General features: G+C 43.4%; 1 protein-coding gene across 3 annotated transcripts in view; it reads right to left on the reverse strand.

Moving 5' to 3' along the window:
• Positions 1–15,611, reverse strand: part of LOC106577124 (attractin-like protein 1) — a 355,235-nt gene that overhangs the window by 289,038 nt on the left and 50,586 nt on the right. For all 3 annotated transcript variants that reach the window (XM_014154875.2, XM_014154874.2, XM_014154877.2), the window contains exons 2-7: positions 13,682–13,765; positions 13,332–13,445; positions 10,818–10,946; positions 8,179–8,387; positions 5,670–5,844; positions 3,521–3,608 (exon numbers count right to left, since the gene is read on the reverse strand). In XM_014154875.2, coding sequence (XP_014010350.1) covers positions 3,521–3,608; positions 5,670–5,844; positions 8,179–8,387; positions 10,818–10,946; positions 13,332–13,445; positions 13,682–13,765 — 799 coding nt within the window. The remainder of the gene's footprint in view (positions 1–3,520; positions 3,609–5,669; positions 5,845–8,178; positions 8,388–10,817; positions 10,947–13,331; positions 13,446–13,681; positions 13,766–15,611) is intronic.

Consider the following 15,611-nt stretch of genomic DNA (forward strand, 5'->3'; position numbering starts at 1 on the left):
GCTGTATTCCTAGCAGCAGCACACACGGTAATCTCTCAATCCTTAGAGGAGAGAGAGAATAATAACATATTCCAGGGTTGGGTTACAGACTTCAGGGGAATAATGTGTGTGAAGGAGAGAGTAGGGGAGTGTGTGTGTGGTATATGTGTGTGGTGGTGTGATGTGCGGTGTGTGTGTGTGGTGTGGGGCGTGTGTGTGTGGTCCCATCCCTGACCCTGGAAGTCTATTCTCTCATGTTCCCGTCTCCAGGTTCCAGGTTTGTTGGCTTGATGTGTGTGCTGCACTAGCTCAGCATAAGCCTTACATTAAAAACCTCAAAGTAGGTGTTCATTTATATGCTAATTGTGGATTCCTCCTTTACGTATGTGGGGCTGGTGGCTGAGGAACGGCGGCCAAACGAGGCGCTTCCCACTTACAGAGAAACTGAACAGAGTGAAGGAGCTGGGTTTTATAACAGAGGGGGGAGTTACACAGGTACAACTATAATATATCTGTACTGACCAGGGTTTCCGTCAGGAAAATGTGGCACCGGACATTTGACCCGGCAGCATTTTAATTTACCGCACATTTGAGAAATTTACTGTACCCATATGCATTGGGTGTGTAACCTGGTTAGGCCGTTCACCCACGGTGCTCAGAATGACAGGAATCCCAATTAGATGGTAATTCATATTAACAGAAGATGCAAGTGGAGGAGGAAATGATGCCCACTTTGAAGATGTTAGAATAACTGGCCACATGAACTTTTCCTCAGCCAACAAGACGAGAAACTAACAGCAAAATCACTAGCCTTTGTCAATCTACTATCCCCCAAAGTAGAAAAGTTGACCTATTTTATTGGTCAGCTTGCCGAGAAAGAAACTTTAAAAAGCAATGAGTCTGATGCAACAGATCAGAATGTTTAGCTTAAAACTATTATTTTTTCACATAAGTACAGCAATGTGCACAAGGTAGTACGGCTACACACAAATGTTTGTTCCATAATGCAATTAGCAGGAAAACACTGTTGTCAAAAAAAAAAAATTAAAAGTGGGGAGATCTAATATGCAATGAAATAAAGTTTATATAAAATAATTACCACCACAGATATGATTTTGCTAGGCTACCTTGTAGCAAAACAAATACATGCCTCATAATATGTAGTAAAACGTTCAGGTTTCCAACAATGAAGTATATGTTATCTAAATGCATACTGCCTCCTGCTCATTGCAAAGGGGTGTGTGATGCGCTGATGAAGCCTGCCTTCCGTTCACTTTGCATTTGCTGTTTGAGAAGCTGTAGCAACAGCTCTCGCGCTTTCTGACAGATGTTCAGGCTCTGTACGATAAAGTGTGATAAATTAGCTACATAACCAATATACTGTGCACAAGCGCTAATTTCACCTGTAGACCGATAGGCATGACCAGTCAAATATATTGACATCGACTGATTTTTACATCAATGAATTCTGCCTGTGAAATGTCCAGTGCCACACTTCCCTAACAGAAGAGGCTAAAAGCTTTTTTTTAGCTTTCTATTTTTATATTGGCCAAAAGCCGGCTATTACCGGCTAACGGAAACCCTTACTTTTATGGGGGTATTTTCTTTAAACTGCATTGTTGGTTAAGGGCTTGTAAGTAACCATTTCACTGTATACAAATACCTGTTGTATTCGGCGCATGTGACTAATAGAATTTGATACAGTAGGGACGTTTCCTCCATTTCCTGAAAAGTTTCAGTTTCTGATGAACTGACATCTGGAGACACCAGTGGTACACCACTGTGAACAGTAAAGAAACACTTGATGGGCTAAGTGTGTTCACGTTAATCAAAGCAAGCATAGAACATGTGAAAGATAGGGTATAGGGAAAAGGTGGGCACACAGCCATGGCTGTCCACACACACACATAATACATGTATGCACCGACACACACACACACACAGCAGGAAGAGTGAATGCAGCTGTCTGGAAGTTCAACATGTTCACTGTATAGTAGCTAAGGTAATACTCACAACACGGACAAAATTAAAGATTCCCATTTAAATGTAGGTCCCTTTGAGAGAGGATGTAATTTGTAAAAGGGATTTCTGAATGTAATCATAGGATAAACTACAGACAGGCATCTCAATCAGAAAAGACCTTGGTGTATCATTTCATCTACTATTTAATTTCTGATCAACAACGCTGCATTAGAGAATAAAACCTTATCATAAAACCTTTAGACAATAAGTCCTTTCACGTTCCCCTTCAAAAAGAGAACGGTTCTGTAGTGAACTGATAAAATGAAAACGTCACAGCTTGAGTCAGTGGGAGGTCAGAGATGAGGGGTTAGCAGTCAGGTCAGAGATGAGAGGTTAGCAGTCAGGTCAGAGATGAGGGGTTAGCAGTCAGGTCAGAGATGAGGGGTTAGCGGTCAGGTCAGAGATGAGGGGTTAGCGGTCAGGTCAGAGATGAGGGGTTAGCGGTCAGGTCAGAGATGAGGGGTTAGCGGTCAGGTCAGAGATGAGGGGTTAGCGGTCAGGTCAGGGTCAAGATGCTTGCTCATCACCCAAATCCATCTGAAGTCATGACTGTGTTACTCTACAATACAAATATAAACCCCTGGCATGTCCCAAACACAGACTGCAGCTTCGCCTAGTTCTAAAGGTATGTTAGTACGTAGAACCTTTAATGTTTGCAGTATTCCTTACCAGACAAAACAATTAGTGAGGTCTTCCATGGGGTACCATTTTAAAGTATTGTAAACTGCAAGTAATGAAGTGAGAGTCGTTTCAAAATAAACTTCTCAGCCTTTCAAGCTATAAACTCTGAGCCATAAAATACTACTTCCATTTAACTCACGTAAACAAAGCCGGATCCCCTTAGGTCACTAACCATAGTAAGACATCTAATAGAAAATCCATTTGTCCCTCTTCATGAAAGCGACCCAAACATTTAAGAGCTTAGCAGTAAAGAAAGAGTTTTAAGTCACACACACAAACACACACACACACGCACACGCACACGCGCCAGAGGCAGACTTTCTATTTAACAGGGTTATTCAGACAGACTTCTATAGTTTCAAGGGAAGAAGAGAAAGCGCAAACAGATCAGATGTAGTCGTCATGCTCGTTTCCCCTGGTGAGCTGAAGAGTCAGTTAGCCAGAGCAAAGCCTGTAGCCCTGCTGCTCTCTGACCAACCCTGTGGGCCCCACATCCATCTTACTGCCATGTTATCTCTACTCAGACCCAGAGAGGCAATCCTCTTAACTCCCTCACCCAACAGACAGAGAGAGAGGAAAGAGAAAATATATGTGAAGTAGAGAGAAACCCCCAGAGAAACAGAAAGAGACAGATAAGACAGAGCCCTGTCTACATGTACAGAGCCCTGTCTACATGTACAGAGCCCTGTCTACATGTACAGAGCCCTGTCTACATGTACAGAGCCCTGTCTACATGTACAGAGCCCTGTCTACATGTACAGAGCCCTGTCTACATGTACAGAGCCCTGTCTACATGTACAGAGCCCTGTCTACTACCAGTCGATGACAAAAACCTTACCTGGTAGAGAGCCAGAGAATGGCCGTATCTCTGCAGAGGACCACTATTGATCGGCACCACGTCCCAAGTGCTGCTTTCCAGATTATAACTGCAGGGGGGGGAAGAGAGACAGTCAGGCCTGAGCTATACAGAATATACAACAAAGAAATGGATGGAGAGAGTGGAGGGAAAAGAAAGATGGACAGAGTGGAGGGAAAGAGAGAAAATGAGAGACAAAAAGAGAAATTACCGTAATTTCCGGACTATTAAGCGCACCTGAATATAAGCCGCACCCACTGAATTTTTTTAAAAGTATTATTTTGAACATAAATAAGCCGCACATGTCTATAAGCCGCAGGTGCCTACCGGTACATTGAAACAAATGAACTTTACACAGGCTTTAACGAAACACGGCGTGTAACAAAAATAGGCTTTAACGAAACACGGCTTGTAACAAAAAATTAAATTAGCAGTAAGCTTTAGTTGTCTTTTTGCACTGAGTCAATTCCTCACGCTGCTGTTTCCAACGTCTTATCATCGACTCATTAAGACCAAGCTCCCGTGCAGCAGCTCTATTTCCTTTTCCAACAGCCAGATCAATCGCCTTCAACTTGAAAGCTGCATCATATGCATTTCTCCGTGTCTTTGCCATGATGAGGGTGACAAAACGACTACCGTAATCAGAATGATGGGAAGTTTGAGAGCGCTCGATTTAATCTAAACAGTAAACAAAAAAGTTGTTTGAACTTAACCCGTTCGGCAATTTCATTGGTCTAATGAAAGCTTCATGCCGCCAAAAAACTGAGCACGTCACAGAATGTGTTTTTTTTTTTTTAAATTTAAAGCGGGAAAAATCCATATATTAGCCGCGTCATTGTTTAAGCCGCGATGTTCAAAGCGTGGAAAAAAAGTTGCGGCTTATAGTCCGGAATTTACGGTATTTGAAAACAAATCCTATTTTGATAAACTCCCATATCGATTAGGTGAAATACCAGTATGCCATCACAACAGAAAGATTTGTGACCTGTTGCCACAAGAAAAGGGAAGCCAGTTAAGAACAAACACCACTGCAAATACAAGCCATATTTATGTTTGTTAATTTTCTATTTTGTACATCGTTACAACATAGCCATAAATATGACATTTGAAATGTGGCTTTGGCAATGTAAACATATGTTCCCATGCCAATAAAGCCCTTTGAATTGAGAGAGAGAACTTGAATGAAATAAATCGAGAGAGAGAAATTCGAGACAGAGAGAGAAAGACAAGGAGACAAATATAGAAGTGGTAAGTAGACATTAACTACGTTTCCATCAACCGTTTTTATGCGAATGAAGTCATACTGTACAAAACAAATCACGACAGCTGTGATGGTAACAGGAAATTACTGTACAATTTTATAAATGCCGACAGATCACTTCCTCGTTCCACCGGGTGGGATCTTTTTGTGTTGGTAAAATTAATTATGCGAGAAATGGTGGTGGAAACGACTTTATGCGCAAATATGAATATAAAAACCATCATATGGAAGTAAAGTTGGAGTCACGTGATGACATGTTGTGGTCCTCCCACTACGACTCGGGAAAGCATGTTTATTAGGCTACAGATGAAGTAAATTATGAACTTCACAGGGTGGTGAAAGTGCATAATGAGCTTGATGCTCCTTTCCAATAAATATCCAGGGTCTTATTCTGGTGACACGATGGTCGATGCTTGACTGCCTTTTGACAAATAAAAATACTCTTGCTCTAATCCATAATAATCTCATCATGTAGACTAACCTGCACTATATCGGCGAGCTGTTGGCTAGAGCCCATGTGCCAAGACCAGAGTCGGCACATTTGCTATTTAACAACAATTTTTGCAGAATTCAGTATAATTGAAAATGCGATGGAAACACAATGAACATTAGATTTGTATTCAGTACATGAAAACTTAAGTGAAAAAGTACATTTTGTGTGCACTACGCCATCACACACTGATTTTTATCTGCAACAAGTCAGTTTGGTGGAAACTCACCATTGGTGAGAAAATGCGTTTATTTTCTTTATGCAGATGTGAGAATACTTGCATGACAATCTGTCGCCAACTGGATGGAAACCTAGCTACAGAGAGAGGTGAAGAGACAGACAGACAGGTATTCCAGATCTCTCGTCAGTCAGTGCCTTACTTGAGCACCATGTGGAAGGAGCTGAAGTTGAAGCTGTATCCTCCGATGACCCACATGAGTTTCCCATGGACCACAGCCTTGTGGGAGGCCCTGCCCAGGGACTGGCTGAAGGGCTTTACGTTAGACATCACCCAGTAAGACTCGGTGGATGGCACTGACAGAGCACAGTCTGGACCTGGAGAGGACCACACAACATACTTACAAACGCATGAGAGTATGTGAGGTGCGTTTGTAGCAAAATACTCTCTTCAACAACACTTTAATACATCTGAACAAACATGGTCCCACATCACCATCTGCTGGTGAAGTGCGTGACAACGCAGCTTATGTCATGATGATGGGGACAGCCATGACGATGATGAACTCACATGGCTACCAGGACCCCACCACCCAGTGGCCGACTGGTGGCAGAAACATTAGGGGGTTTAATAAAGAGGGTCTCACTCTGATTCATCAAACCCCATTATGAGAAAGATCCCATGATACTGGCCCCTTTTGGCCCCTATTAGAGTGGAGGAAAGCCAGTGGACAAGGGGAATGGGGGGGCTGTGATAAGGTCTAGGGGGCCAGGACCCTGTCTAGCACAATACATCAGTGGAGAAAACCTCATTAGGGAAATGACCAGTGACCAGCAACTCAGTGTCAGAGCATAGGAGTGGCACCATGCTAGACAGTCCTTTCTCATTGAGAGGTGCTTGGTTGCCTCTACCCTGGACAGTCCCGTCTCATTGAGAGGTGCTTGGTTGCCTCTACCCTGGACAGTCCCGTCTCAATGAGAGGTGCTTGGTTGCCTCTACCCTGGACAGTCCCGTCTCAATGAGAGGTGCTTGGTTGCCTCTACCCTGGACAGTCCCGTCTCAATGAGAGGTGCTTGGTTGCCCCTACCCTGGACGGTCCCGTCTCAATGAGAGGTGCTTGGTTGCCTCTACCCTGGACGGTCCCGTCTCATTGAGAGGTGCTTGGTTGCCTCTACCCTGGACAGTTCCGTCTCATTGAGAGGTGCTTGGTTGCCTCTACCCTGGACGGTCCCGTCTCATTGAGAGGTGCTTGGTTGCCTCTACCCTGGACAGTTCCGTCTCATTGAGAGGTGCTTGGTTGCCTCTACCCTGGACAGTCCCGTCTCAATGAGAGGTGCTTGGTTGCCTCTACCCTGGACAGTCCCGTCTTATTGAGAGGTGCTTGGGTGGTTCTACCCTGCTGGACAGTTCCGTCTCATTGAGAGGTGTTTGGGTGGTTCTACCCTGCTGGACAGTCCCGTCTCATTGAGAGGTGCTTGGGTGGTGCTACCCTGCTGGACAGTTCTGTCTCATTGAGAGGTGCTTGGGTGGTTCTACCCTGCTGGACAGTCCTTTCTCATTGAGAGGTGCTTGGGTGGTTCTACCCTGCTGGACAGTTCCGTCTTATTGAGAGGTGCTTGGGTGGTTCTACCCTGCTGGACAGTTCCGTCTCATTGAGAGGTGTTTGGGTGGTTCTACCCTGCTGGACAGTCCCGTCTCATTGAGAGGTGCTTGGGTGGTGCTACCCTGCTGGACAGTTCTGTCTCATTGAGAGGTGCTTGGGTGGTTCTACCCTGCTGGACAGTCCTTTCTCATTGAGAGGTGCTTGGGTGGTTCTACCCTGCTGTACAGTTCCGTCTCATTGAGAGGTGCTTGGGTGGTTCTACCCTGCTGGACAGTCCTTTCTCATTGAGAGGTGCTTGGGTGGTTCTACCCTGCTGGACAGTCCTTTCTCATTGAGAGGTGCTTGGGTGGTTCTACCCTGCTGTACAGTTCCGTCTCATTGAGAGGTGCTTGGGTGGTTCTACCCTGCTGGACAGTTCCGTCTCATTGAGAGGTGTTTGGGTGGTTCTACTGTAAATAAGACATGTTAATACATCACCATACAGTATTCAGTAACAGTAGAGATCAAGGCAAAGCATGGTTATACTAAAGAGGATACCTAGACCAGCGACCCAGGGGTGTAAGAACAAAACCTGCAGCATTACTAGATGGTAGACATGGAACATAAGAGCTCCTCTTGGTCAACAGACAAGCAAGTGTTGTATTTAGTGTAGCCTGTATGAAACTGGAGGAGGATGGGTCATTTTAAATAAGATCATGCAGAAACCGATGGGCTTCCACCCTCATCTCAAGATTAAATTGTTAAGAGCATGGGACACTCAACATGAAAAAGGCTCCAACTATCAAGCTGTCAAAATAGTGTTCGCCATTATCTAACAGGTTACATGCATCCTACAACATGACCTCATTCCCTTCATCTAAACTAAGACTGTCATATCTGCTGAGCACTTCAGATGTCAGCTTGTATTACTGTAACATACGAAACATAGTCTCTGTGCCTTTCTCTTCACAGTTCTCATTTCAGCCAGAAGATGGCAGTGGGACTCAATCTACAAGAACAAAAACAACTTACCTTTGTCATTGAAGAATGAATGAACCCTATGAACCAACATGAGGATACCACACCACAACATTGTGACAACTTTGACACGATATAACCATAGCCAGACCTTGCCAGCTGTCGTTGCAGACACAGCTCTTCTCCCCAGTAAGGTCACAGTAGCCCTGGTCGGGGCTGCCACAGTTGTTCCTGCAGTAGGGGATGTCACAGGCCTCGCCCTTCCAGTACTTCTCACACTCGCAGTACACCCGGCTGGCGATGGAGTTTCCCGTGCTGCACTTCCCATGACTGGAGCAATTATTGGGGCACGAGTTGACCCTGCACACCCAGAATGGAGATATGGTGAATTAGGTGAGTGAAAGCATGAGACCATGGCAGGGATGTGTAAGTACATTTGGAAAGGTTATCATGTGAAATAAGAATTTGCTCTTAATTCACTTGTATCAATAAATGTTGAATAAAAATAAATAAATAATTGAGGAAAAACAAATCGCTGAAAGAATGATTGATTGACAGAGGTGATTGACATTTCTTGGGGTATGTGTTTTCAGGGAGCAGAACAGATACAGGGCGAGATACAGAGAAACGGAGAGAGAATTAAAGAGATGTGCAGACAAAAGAATAGAGAAACAGGGAAGGTAGACAGAAACAGAATGAGGTCAAGGATCCAAGATAATACATGGGCTTTTCAGCAACAGGGGGACTATAATGTTTACCGCTGTGACAAGAGCGTTGCTATGGCAACACCTTTATGGCCACATGGTGTGTGTCTGTGCTGGAGGCCTCGAGGCTGAGCTTGACTTATTTGAAAGCCCATCTTTCTCTTTGGCTGCTGCTTTCTGAGACAACCCAATGAATTCATTTTCAGAATCACACACACACACACACACACACACACACACACACACACACACACACACACACACACACACACACACACACACGTATCTCCTATGTTAAGGGGTGCCATCTTCTCAGCTGTAATGCCAATTCCCAGCTACTCTTGTGACAGACATTGTAGAGCCTAGACTACAGGGTCTACAGCATGTCCGAGAGAGTCTGAAGTTGTATGTGTGCAGTAGTGCTGAGCGATTAACCGAAATGTTGGTTATTTATTTTCAGTTTTCTAAACAACTAATTGAAAAACAATTTCAATTATTTCAATTCCATTTCATAATTTTTTTTTCCTGTGAGCTCAATGTGCAAATTGCAGTTTTTCTAGAGATAAACCTGGTCATGCCTGAACTGTGCGATGTAGTAGGGAGTTGTAGTTTCCAACAAGCCAATGTTCTACATAGTTTAGAAGAGAAAACATGATAATTAACTACAATGACTATAATCCATTGCACGGCTACTTGTCTGTCTGTTTCTTTTAAGCTTACTACATAAGAGACAGCAGAATGCACGATCAAGAGAAGATACCTCGCAAAAGAAACTGCTCTCAATATATCTCTACCTGGAAACACATGAGCCAAGTGATTAAGAGTTGGTATTTAGCAGTCATAAAAGTGTGGCTTATTTACCTTGAAGAACTACAAAATTGTGATTTTGTCAGACAACATAGGCAGCAGCTCTATAGAGATGAGATTATGACTAGGAATGAAATAATAAAGTCATCAAATAAAACAAATGTAATATTTTATTAAAGTGAAATAAATGATGGTTAATAAGTGATAAGCAGTATTGGCAGTCACTACCATCATGGAACTCTTATTTTAAATTTTAAAAACTTTACCTTAATTTAACTAAGCAAGTCAGTTAAGACTTGTCTGCTACTGAGCCAGAGACTTCCCTATTGGTAATATATTGTATAGGTAAGGATTTTGACTGTAAATGTAGTAGAGGTCGACCGATTAATCGGAATGGCCGATTAATTAGGGCCGATTTCAAGTTTTCATAAATCGGTAAATCGGTATTTTTGGACACCGATTTGCCAATATTAAAAAAAATATATGTTTTATTTAACTAGGCAAGTCAGTTAACCTGTTGGGGCTAGGGGGCAGTATTTTCACGGCCGGATAAAAAAACGTACCCGATTTAAACTGGTTACTACTCTTGCCCAGAAACAGGAATATGCATATAATTAGTAGATTTGGATAGAAAACACTCTACAGTTTCTAAAACTGTTTGAATGGTGTCTGTGAGTATAACAGAACTCATATGGCAGGCAAAAACCTGAGAAGATTCCATACAGGAAGTGCCCTGTCTGACAATTTGTTGTCCTTCTGTTGCATCTCTATCGAAAATACAGCATCTGTGCTGTAACGTGACACTTTCTAAGGCTTCCATTGGCTCTCTAAAGCCGCCAGAAAGTGGAATGGGCTGTCTCTGGGCAAAGTACAGCAGCTCTGTTTGTGAGTGGTCAGCCTGGGGACAGTGAGACTGAGATGCGCGGTCACGAGACTTCTCCAATTTTTTTTCTTTCAGCCTTTGAATGAATACAACGTTGCCCGGTTGGAATATTATCGTTATTTTACGACAAAAATAGCATAAAAATTGATTTTAAACAGCGTTTGACATGCTTCTAAGTACGGTAATGGAATATTTTGACGTGCACTCGCATGTTACCCTTCGGATAGTGACCTGAACGCACGAACAAAACGGAGGTATTTGGATATAACTATGGATTATTTGGAACCAAAACAACATTTGTTGTTGAAGTAGAAGTGTATATATAAAAAAATATATATATTAAATTGGCCGATTAATCGGTATCGGCTTTAGTGTGTATGGGCTGGGGCTACTCACGAGTAAGAGATGTGGAATCCAGTCAGGTTGTAGGCAGCGTCACTGAAAAAGTGCAACAGTGCATATCCAGAGGTGGCTACCACTTCCGGAACAGTCTCATTCCCTCTCGTTTCCGGGACAACAAGACCGCTGTGGGAGAAAAAGAAAAATGCATTACGCGCACGCAACGCACGCGCACACACACACACACACACACACACACACACACACACACACACACACACACACACACACGCTCATTAAGCTCCAAAGCTTGCTGGATAAATGATCGCCCTTTGCTTGACTGCTGAGCTGGTTTGCTGTCACCATGAAAACCCCCCTCCCGTCCTCCCTCCTTACATCATTGGGAGAAAGTGACTCCTTCCTCTCCTCGGGATCGATCCCTCCATTGCATGGAGGATCAAACACAGGCCTGTACAGCACAGCTCAATCAAGGTCATCAAAGAGGGAGGAGATATCCGCTCCCCACCGGGAAGACTACAGCCAGGCTCAACACAAAGACCACACAGCCAATACTGATGGACCAGGGGAGAGTCCATATGGAAGGACCCCCAGTGGAAGGAATTACATTAGGGACCTATTCTTCAAAGGGGGGAGGGAGGGAGGGAGGGAGGGAGGGAGGGAGGGAGGGAGGGAGGGAGGGAGGGAGGGAGGGAGGGAGGGAGGGAGGGAGGGAGGGAGGGAGGGAGGGAAGGTGGCTGGATGGGTGGGTGGGTGGAGAATACTACTTCTAAAGACTGGAGAGGAGGAACACCTAAGACAGGCCTAAGAGCTACACTGAACTAAAATATAAACGCAACAATTTCAAAGGTTTTACTGAGTTACAGTTCATATAAGGAAATCTGTGAAATGAAATAAATTCATTAGGCCCTAATCTATGGATTTCACGTCGGGAATATAGATATGCATCTGTTGGTCACGGATACCTTTAAAAAAAGGTAAGGGTGTGGAACAGAAAACCAGTCAGTATCTGGTGTGACCACCATTTCCCTCATGCAGCGCGACATCTCCTTCGCATAGTTGATCAGGCTGTTGTTTATAGGAACCTGTGATGTTGTCCCACTCCTCTTCAATGGCTATGCGAAGTTGATGGATATTGGCGGGAACACACTGTCGTACAGGTCGATCCAGAGCATCCCAAACATGCTCAATGGGTGACATGTCTGGTGAGTATTCAGGCCATGGAAGAACAGATATTTTCAGCTTCCACTAATTGTGTAGATCCTTGCGACATGCTAAAGTGCCTATAAAAACATCCAATAGTCAAAGGTATATGAAATACAAATCGTATAGAGAGAAATAGTCCTATTATCATGCTGTAACATGAGATGGCAGCGGATGAATGGCACAACAATGGGCCTCAGGATCTCGTCACGGTATCTATGTGCATTCAAATTGCAGTCGATAAAATGCAATTGCGCTCGCCCGTAGCTGATGCCTGCCTATACAGTAACCCCACCGCCACCGTGGGGCACTCTGTTCACAACGTTGACATCAGAAAACCGCTCGCCCACACTACGCCATAGACACTGTCTGCTATCTGCCCAGTACAGTTGATACCAGGATTCATCTGTGATCATCAGATTTCTCCAGCGTCCCAGTGGCCATCGAAGGTGAGCATTTGACCACTGAAGTTGGTTACGACGCCGAACTGCAGTCAGGTCAAAACCCTGGTGAGGACGACGAACATTCAGATGAGCTTCCCTGGTTTCTGACAGTTTATGCAGAAATTCTTTGGTTGTGCAAACCCACAGTTTCATCAGCTGTCCGGGTGGCTGGTCTCAGACAATCGCGCAGGTGAATAAGCCGGATGTGAAGATCCTGGGCTGGCATGGTTACATGTGGTCTGAGGTTGAGGCCGGTTGGACGTACTGCCAACTTCTCTAAAACGACGTTGGTAGAGAAATGAACATTCAATTCTCTGGCAACAGCTCTGGTGGACATTCATCCAGTCAGCATGCCAATTGCACACTCCCTAAAAACTTGAGACATCTGTGGAATTGTGTTGTGTGACAAAACTGCACATTTTATTGTCCCCAGCACAAGGTGCACCTGTGTAATGATCATGCTGTTTAATCAGCTTCTTGATATGCCACACCTGTCAGGTGGATGGATTATCTTGGCAAAGATGAAATGCTCACAAATTTGTGCACAACATTTGAAAGTTATAAGCTTTTTGTCCATATGGAAAATGTCTGGAATCTTTCATTTCAGCTCATGAAACATTGGATCAACACTTTACATGTTGCGTTCATATTTTTACTCAGTGTAAACGCAGAATATGAATCCATTGATTCATGGATAACACCCACTCGTTACCTATAATGGAAAGAGAGAGAACAATTCCTCTTCAGCTAGCCAGTATTCTGAATCATCACTGTGTGGATTCTATTTAGCGGCATGTGATCCGCCCAACTAGGTTTGAGGTAGAGTATTTGGTGTTCATGCATGCACAGTTGACTGCATACTAGAGAGTACACACGTATGTACATGCATACAGCATGATGGCCTCACCTGAATACTGCAACCAGAGGTGCATAGATGGAGTCTCCATCGTAGACGTACACGTGGTCCCAGCTACATTCCGTGGCAAAATGGTTGAAGCGCAACCTGAGCACAGCGTTTGGGCTGGACGACAGAACATAGAGCATGGTTTAAAATGGGTAGCTATTGGGCTGCAGTAGTAACTAGAACACTGCCCACGATGATCAGGAGTCTTTACATTAGACAACGAGTTTAACACGAAGACCACTGAACAATAACAAATCAGTCTAAGAATGAATGCATACTGTACAGAATATAGGTAGACGAGGGTATGAACAGAGATAGGAGGGAGGAGAGGAAAGAGAGAAAGAGCTACTTACTAGCCCTCGATCAGCCAGGTGCACTTAGTCTTGTACTTGTAGTTGATTGGTCCATCTGTGAGGGAACCTGATGGCTCTGTTAACCTGGCAGAGTGAAAAGCAACAATTAAAACATGGAGAAAGATGGACGGACATATAGCTCACAGAGGGGGAGGGTATAGCAGTGTTTCCCCTATATTCTTTTAGCAGCGGTGGCCCACCACTGCTAAATATTTGCAATCACTCCAAAAAATGTTAGTATGCTGATGTGCTTTTAAATGCCCACACCATTATAAATCCACTTTTTCACGCTAAAAGACGATGGCCACAGCTTACTAACGATTTTGCACAACAATATAAGTCAATAAGTTATTGTTTTAGTCAAAGTATGAAGTATTTGTGCTTCAAGTTACAAATCCGAATGTGTGACTTTGGGTGTTTCCGTGAGTCTTACGTGTCTTTTCCTATGAGATGACGTGCCAATTATTTTCGGCCTACATTTTGTTTCAGGGCTGGGTTTTATTTCAATGTTAACACCCACCAGCATGGCAATGTTATCAAGCAGAAACACCTGCTGGAAAGTTCTTCCTATTTGCGAGTCGTCAGAGCCAAATAGCTTTTCTCTGTAGCCTACACTTGGGATTCCACTAGATAAAACAGCCAGATATTGTCAAAATTGGCTATATCGTACAAATTCCTGAAAACAAAAATGAGCTTTGATCTTACTTTAAAGGTTAGGGTTAGGCCAGCATTTCCCAAACTCGGTCCTCAAAGCTTGATGATTAGTTGATTATTTCAATCAGCTGTGTAGTGCTAGGGCAAAAACAAAAACGTGCACTCCTTGGGGTCCCATTGACAGAGTTTGGGAAACACTGGGTTAGGCTAAGGTTAGCAGTCTGGTTAGGGTAAAGGTAAGAGTCAGGTGGAAAATCAGATTTTAAGAAAATAAAGTAGAAATAGACAGGGTTTATAACTTTGTGGCTGTGTTAATTAGTGACCACCCTACACGTGGGCGCCTTACCATGGAGTAAATTAAAATAGGGCAGGCAAACTGATGTTTTTGCACCTCCCCTTTTTTACCAGCAAAATATCCCAATCTATTGTATAATTTGTCAATTTTCACTTATTTTTGAGCTAGTCTGCATAAAAATTAAATATGACAATTTTATTAAAAAAATTAAAATTGCGTGGTATGATTGCATTTTAGAACCCCACTCCCCCCGTCACACCAAGATGAATGGTTTTGACCACTAAGGTTTTAGGCAAATTAGTTTTGCATGGCCAAATGCAGGGTTTGCTCATTTTCAAGCATTCCATTGATCCTAAATAGAAATCTCCACCCTCACAGGGCACCAGGCCAAGCAAACAAAAACTTGCACATTAATTCAATAAAACACTGCAACCCGTTCACTAGTTAGGCTATCCATACTACCAGAGGTTATATTCTTTCTTTTTCTATGGCGGATTCGCGGCTGCAATTTAGACAATGCATTGATATATAGCTGCAGAATTTAGACAAAGCTAGCTAGCTTGCAGAAATTAAGAGAGAACAAAGAATATAGCTATTTTGATCATGTCCATGTCCAAATATTAATGACGTCTGGAATCCGACACGATTTCACTGTAATTATCAAAACGGCAGTGGTGTAAAGTACTTACCATAATTTCCGGACTATTAAGCGCACCTGAATATAAGTCAATGAATAAAAAAAAAAAAGTATTATTTTGAACATAAATAAGCCGCACATGTCTATAAGCCGCAGGTGCCTACCGGTACAGTGAAACAAATTAACTTTACACAGGCTTTAACGAAACACGGCTTGTAACAAAAATAAATAGGCTTTAACGAAACACGGCTTGTAACAAAAATATAATATTTAGCAGTAAGCTTTAGTTGTCTTTTTGCACTGAGTCAATTCCTCACGCTGCTGTTTCCAACGTCTTATCATCG

This window comes from Salmo salar, chromosome ssa18 (genome assembly GCF_905237065.1).
Source record: "Salmo salar chromosome ssa18, Ssal_v3.1, whole genome shotgun sequence".
Lineage (NCBI taxonomy): Eukaryota > Metazoa > Chordata > Actinopteri > Salmoniformes > Salmonidae > Salmo > Salmo salar.